Source organism: Hylaeus anthracinus, unplaced genomic scaffold, assembly GCF_026225885.1.
Source record: "Hylaeus anthracinus isolate JK02 unplaced genomic scaffold, UHH_iyHylAnth1.0_haploid 12002, whole genome shotgun sequence".
NCBI lineage: Eukaryota > Metazoa > Arthropoda > Insecta > Hymenoptera > Colletidae > Hylaeus > Hylaeus anthracinus.
In genome coordinates, this window is record NW_026534349.1 from 948729 (window position 1) to 955130 (window position 6402).

Here is a 6402-nt window from a genome sequence, read left to right on the forward strand (position 1 = left end):
GAAATTCTGTTGTGAATTCCACTGAAGTTGAGCAATTGGTATCATCTGAGAAATATGAAAACAAAAATCTTTGTAACAATTCCTTAAATCAAACTACCATCCCGGATAATGTTTTAAAAGATATTACTCCATTAGCAATTCCTTCTTCATTGAATTTAAAAGTATGTCTAGAAGAAGAGAATTGTGTAACAGCTAATTCAAAAAATCTAAAAGAATGTTTTAGTAATGAACCTCCCTTAAATAAAGTTATAAATTCTGTAAATAGTAGAATTAGCGTGACTTTGCATGGCTCAATAGATGAAAATATTTGTGCTTCAGCTTTGGAAGAAAATAACACAAAAACAGCTTGTACTCCACTTCATGCTGCATCATATAATCCTTCTTGTGCTGCATCTTCAAAAATGAATCAAAGTAATTGCTTGCAAATTGAGCACTCACAAGATATCATATCACATTCTAGGAGAACATATGTAATAAAACCATGTATTGATCACTCTCTTATAAACAATAGTAAGGAAAATATTAAAATTTCAGAAGTGAACAATGTTATACAGAATAAAGAAATAAGTCTTACATTTTTCAATGAAAGTTTGGAAGAGTTGGAATCAATTAAGCCACCATCATTTATTGGCTTAGATGATTCGTTGGATGAAAGTGTTAATGTTGACACAAAAACACCTGATCTTTTAAAAAGTTTGAACAGATCCAAAGTAATTGAAAGTGCAGTTCAAAATAATCAGGTAGATGTATTAGTAAAAAGTGTAGATAAATCAAAAATATTTTTAAATGAATACACACCTTTGGATGATAAACCAGTCAGCTCAAATGTTAAACATAAAGATCAAGCACAAATTTCTGAGATTCAGAAGTTGCAGCCATCATTTATGAACATTACTAACACAGAGCTTTTAATGCCTGACTGTTCTTTGCCATCAACAACAAGTACAAAAAGAACTCTTATATTTGGCGAGGAGAAATCTGAAGATCTAAACTCACAGGATGTTTGTACAGATATCTGTAATGTAGAAGATCATAACATGGAATGTTTCTCATTGAAGGAAAATGATATTCATGAAGAAACTTCTAAAATTGAGGTTGAGAATAATTATCTGTGTAATGATACATCAAAATTGTGCAATGATCAGAATATATTGACTGTAACAAGCACAGATTTCAGGGAAACTATGGAGTCCCATGAATCTTCTATAAAAAATGACATTTCTATTGAATTAAATCCTTTTTCTTTGCTAGTAAAGGAATTGAGAGTTTGTGCAAGAAGGTACATGAAATTAACGTATTTGAGTTATATTATGTTTATATTATTCTTCATCAAATAATTCTTGCAATACTCTTTTTAGTAATGAAATTATTTGGGATGTGTACCACGAAAATATTGAGAGGAAAATGTTCATAATCGGTTTTATATCATGTTCACTGTTAGTAGTAATATTCTTAGGGGATGATTGCAATACCACAAATGTTCAGCTTATTAAAGACATTAAAATAATTTCTCGCCTTGCAGGTAAGTCCAAGGAGGGATTAATGCAAAAATATTGCTTAATGTTAACATCATTTATTTTTAAGGAACAGATAATAAAATTTAATTAAAAAATATTTTTTTCACTAGATGATGCGGACGTGTTCATAAGTATAGTTCATAGAATAATTATACAAAAACTATGTACCGCGAAATTGATTGATATTTATAGAAATAATGAAAATATTTTGCCAATGTTAGAGTATATTTCAAAAGAAGTAAAGTTAGCAATGGACTTTATGTTCGATTTGAAACATTTGTACAACTTAAATTTGATGGAAATAACTCGAGATAGGTAATACATACAAAATATATCGTTAACTTTTATTTTGGATCCAGCATATATTTTTTTTTTCTTCCATTTTAGCATATCTTTTGTTTCTCTCACCAAAAAGATGGAGATTATATTAAAGATCACAGTAAATGTCAAACCTTTTGAGAAGATCGAATTTCAAGACATCTCTGTTCATTGTTTATTAGGTTCAGTGAGGTCAGTTGGTAGATTCATATCTTAAACGTTATTGTAATTCCTTTAACAACGCCATCATTACTCTTGCAGGGAGGAAGATATTAAAAAATTGATAACAAATATTAAAAGAGATCATAGATTTTTTCGGAGATACATGAGTGATGTGAAAGATTATATATACGTGATGGAAGACTCTTGTATTCTGAATACAATTCCACGTTAATACGTCTTCCGTGAAGATAAACGCTGAAATGAAATATTTGCATTATGGAATTGAAGGCTAAACAAATATTTTAATTGTACTATATTATAATTTTATATAACATTGCAGTGAAAATGTATAATAAAATATTTTATATTTTTCTTAAAGCGTTTGTGTAGGTTTGTTTAGAGTAAGCTGTGAATATTGTATTCGCGCAGTATTGCACAAAACACTGAAGAGACCAACCGAAATATGCAAAATCCTCGTTTCAAGAGAAAGTAAAAATTCCTTCCATTTTTTGGTTCGAGGTCTTGTTTTAAAACTATTTAATAAATATTTGCACGTAAAGACGCATAAACTTCGAGTTACGAGTGGAGGTCGATCAACTAGCTCTCCGATAGCCGGTTCAGTCGATGCAGCTTTTTGTACAAGCATTTGCGGTCCTCTCGATAGTATCGTGTGAACAGTCGGCTTTCTGCTTCATTCTTCAAGAACGGTCACAATCGGTAGTCACACTAACAACATTCTTTGTTTTTTAACATTGACAAAATTAATATTTACATGGATTATATCATCTACAATATAGTGCAGTATTTCTTGAAACTTTTTTGGTAAAATGTGTATATCTAATGGAGTAGTATATATTAGTAACTATTAGAAAAAAAGGGAAGATCAAATTTTGACATTGAAAATTTATTATTCCTACAATGCAAACTGTACGTTGATTCTAGAACTTACTTCATTTTATTAAAATGAACCGTTTGCAAAAAGAGGTTCAAGAAATATTACGGTGTATCCTTTTATTTGTGTTTACTTATAAGTATCAAACTACAAATCTTACCGGGCTCTTAAAGATCGTACTCACACGGAAGAAATTTGGCTCAGGTTTAATGAAATTAAGTTCTCGAAGAGTTATATGTTCAAATGTATACTTTTTACTCAAATTATGCGAACAAATTTAATTAAAAATTGCACGAATCGAGAAGGTTTTATTCAACCTTGATCCATATGAACCTCAAAAGGGATGAACCGTGCTTCACAGATGCGCTTGGACCGACTACTGGGATCACGCTCGATTGATGCAGACATCATCTTCTACTGCTCTTTAAGCCGTTACATAAACTGCGAATTTACGAACTAAATTCCATGGAAAATTTGTATACAATGAACCCCTCGATCAAGCTGTCACGGAGACCGCCGGGAGTCACTTCTCCTTGGCCTTTCTCGACGAACAAAAATTACTTTTGTTTCAGTCGAAACAAGGTTCCTCTGTCTTTGGTTCAATAGCATCGGATCGTTATCATATAATATTAATACTTTAATCCTTCTATTAGTTATACAATTTGTACCAAAAAATTGCGTGGTTGATATATTTTAGAAGAACGAAGATACGCATGGACGACTATTCACAGAATTTCCGGTAGCTGCAGCTTTAAGATGAAAAAATTATGCTGCATCACGGGGAGAAAAACATTGACCGAGCATGTGATACGATCTTCGATGATGAATTATTGGAACAATACTATACTTGTGTTTCTCTTATTTATCAAGTAATCAAAATTGAAGGTAAAGAGTTTGCATTTTCACTGATGAATCGTACATCATTATTTAATTAGTTCAAATGATTGTAAAGCTAAATGGATACCATTAGTATATACCTACTTTCAGCTCAATGCACATTATAAACATATGGCTTGTTAAAGAAGTCAAACTTTCTTTTACCGTAGCTACGCCAGACCTACTCGCGTGGGCGTAAAGGCCTGGTTTTACGTGATTTCGTAACGGCAACAGACCGATTTCCAGTATCAAAAAGCGTTTCATGAAGATCCTGAAGGCCTTCGAAGTCTCCCTCCTCATCCTCTTTCCCAGAACGCCCTAGCGTACGCGAATGAAGTCTGGCTACATTCAAATATCGCTTGTGAAATAATCAGAGGTTATGCAAAATAACGAAGTGTGGGAAACAGACGTTACCTTGGCAATGGACGATAAGTATCACGAAGTACTATTTAAACAAAAGAGTACCAGTCTCGTATAGCGAGGGGACATAATCAAAAACTTCTGTAAACTAAATGTTACACATTTCCAGGCAACTTTACCTTATATTTCCTTCGTTAAACACTATGGGTTCTCCGAACGGAAAGAATAAGACTTGGAGTACTACCCAAAAGATCGTTACGACTTTATCTACATGGACGAGGATTCTCATCAGCTCGTGTGATGAGAAGATTCATCGATTGTCTGGTTCTTTAAAAAGTCTTAAAAAGATTATCAATCAACTAAAAATCTAGTTCTCAATGCGCAGTGAATTCGAACTCGCTGCGGTGACATAAAATTTGCTATAAGACACATGTTTTTGTTCCATTAAAGGGTCATTTAAATGTAGAGGCTTAAAAAAAATCAATTTCCGTTTTATATTATTCGATTAATTATAATCTGAATTCGAAAAATTGATGGTAATGCTAAAGGGGACTATCCCTATTCGAGTATCCGTTTCAAATAAGCCAAAGAATAAAATAATCTCTTGAATCGATTGAAATTTATCTAACAGATAACCACCGTGTTTCTCTTGTCTATAAAGTAGGAAGACCCCTTAACGTTTCCTGGCCCGTAGACAAGGGAGACGAAAGTGACGGGGGCGACGTCGAGGAAGGCCTGGGCAACCTGTAACGGTGACGTCGGTCCGATGATACCTGCTCCGAGACTATGAGAACGAGGCGGCTAGCAGCGGGAGCAAGAGCGGCAGCGTTTCAAGTGGGCGTAAGGGCCGGGAGAGAGAACGTCGTCCCGTGTTCCATACATGGCTATGCTATGTGGAAACCGAGAGACACAGAGAGACGGACGCACCGGCGGAGTCCCCACCGTGTGGACACGGCGGAGGCGACGTTTTCTCGACACGAGTGCCCACCGTATGCCCCGTGCACAGTATCAGCTAGCACGACGTCGTCGTACGGTCGTTCTTTGCGTTTGCGACGAATAATACGATCCCGTGATTATCGTCATCTCGCGAACCACGACGGGACGCGGTATTATCGGGATGTAAACGCGCGCGCGTTACGGAAACTGTGGATTCGAACGGAAGATGCGCTCGGCGAACGCGTCACTGGCGTGGGTGTTACCGTCTATCTTTGCTACATTCGGCCAGAAGGCACCGACGCCCGTCTAAGCAGCCGTGGTTTCGAGATTCAAGCGTCCGCGCCTATGGCCGAGTGACAGCTCTTGCGGTTCGGCGAGCGTGCGATTGGCCCGCTCGTGCGCTTACCTCTCGAGCGTTGCTTGCGCGCGACAGCCAACGTGGGTTGGATGCGTGAGGGTCCGTGGCGCGCCTGCGTGAGTGCTACGACGTACCAGCAGCGTGTGCGTGCGCCGAGGGTGAAGAGGACCCGCGGGGGCCACCAAACCAGAGAGACACACATCGCTGTAGGTAGGTGTGTAACGCGCCCAGACCTTTTCCGTCATTAGAAGTTGGCTGAGAAATCGTTGTCTTACCCAGAAAGTTTCATCAAGACATCTTGATCTGTATAGCCTATAGATACAATCAAACTTGGCTAATATTAACGAGCTAACGAAAAGCATTCGAGGACATGTTTAGGAGATACTAAAGCATTAGTTTTGATCTAACTGGACAGGAGAGTCCAAACCAAGCTCCATAGAGTTCTGAATTACAATGAATTTACTATACTAGCTTTTCGAGTGGTGGGGATGGTGGATACACGTGAATGAGCCGCGTACGCATTGGTTTATGTATTGGTATGTATCTATCGTCCCCACCACTTTACTAGAAAGTATGGTAAATTCGCTGTAATTCAGAATTCGAGGAGCTTAGCTTGGACTCCTGTGTTACAAGGGATTCATTTCAAGTGTAACGCTCGACATTTGATGAAACTTTGTAGCTGATAATAGGATTAAATCAGAGATAAAAAATGTAGATAATGGATATGTGATTTTACAGTTACGCGGTGGTATAGAGAATACACGTTACAAATCAATCGTTATATGGAGCATCTGTTATTCGAATATAATTCTGCCCGTCTCTGGGTTAACATTAGCAAAGTGGATCTACAGGGTGTCCCAAAACTCGGGGAGGAGCCGAAAATGGGGGGTAGCTGAGACGATTCTGAACAACAATTTCCTTTGCAAAAATGTCGGATGGGGCTTCGTTAAGGAGATATTAAGCGAAAACTTCGACACCCTGTA

At 37.1% G+C, this 6402-nt stretch overlaps 1 protein-coding gene and 1 pseudogene across 2 annotated transcripts in view; both read left to right on the forward strand.

Moving 5' to 3' along the window:
* Positions 1-2375, forward strand: part of LOC128892033 (protein PF3D7_1417600-like) — a 5447-nt pseudogene extending 3072 nt beyond the window's left edge.
* Positions 2376-2510: 135 nt separating this feature from the next.
* Positions 2511-6402, forward strand: part of LOC128892019 (uncharacterized) — a 15007-nt gene continuing 11115 nt past the window's right edge. The window contains exons 1-2 of one of the 2 annotated variants that reach the window (XM_054152048.1): positions 2511-3471; positions 3543-5633. In XM_054152048.1, the coding sequence (XP_054008023.1) occupies positions 5509-5633 (125 nt within the window). In that variant the 5' untranslated portion in view covers positions 2511-3471; positions 3543-5508. Of the gene's footprint in view, positions 3472-3542; positions 5634-6402 lie in introns of those variants that run through there. The other variant, XM_054152049.1, reaches the window with a different exon arrangement.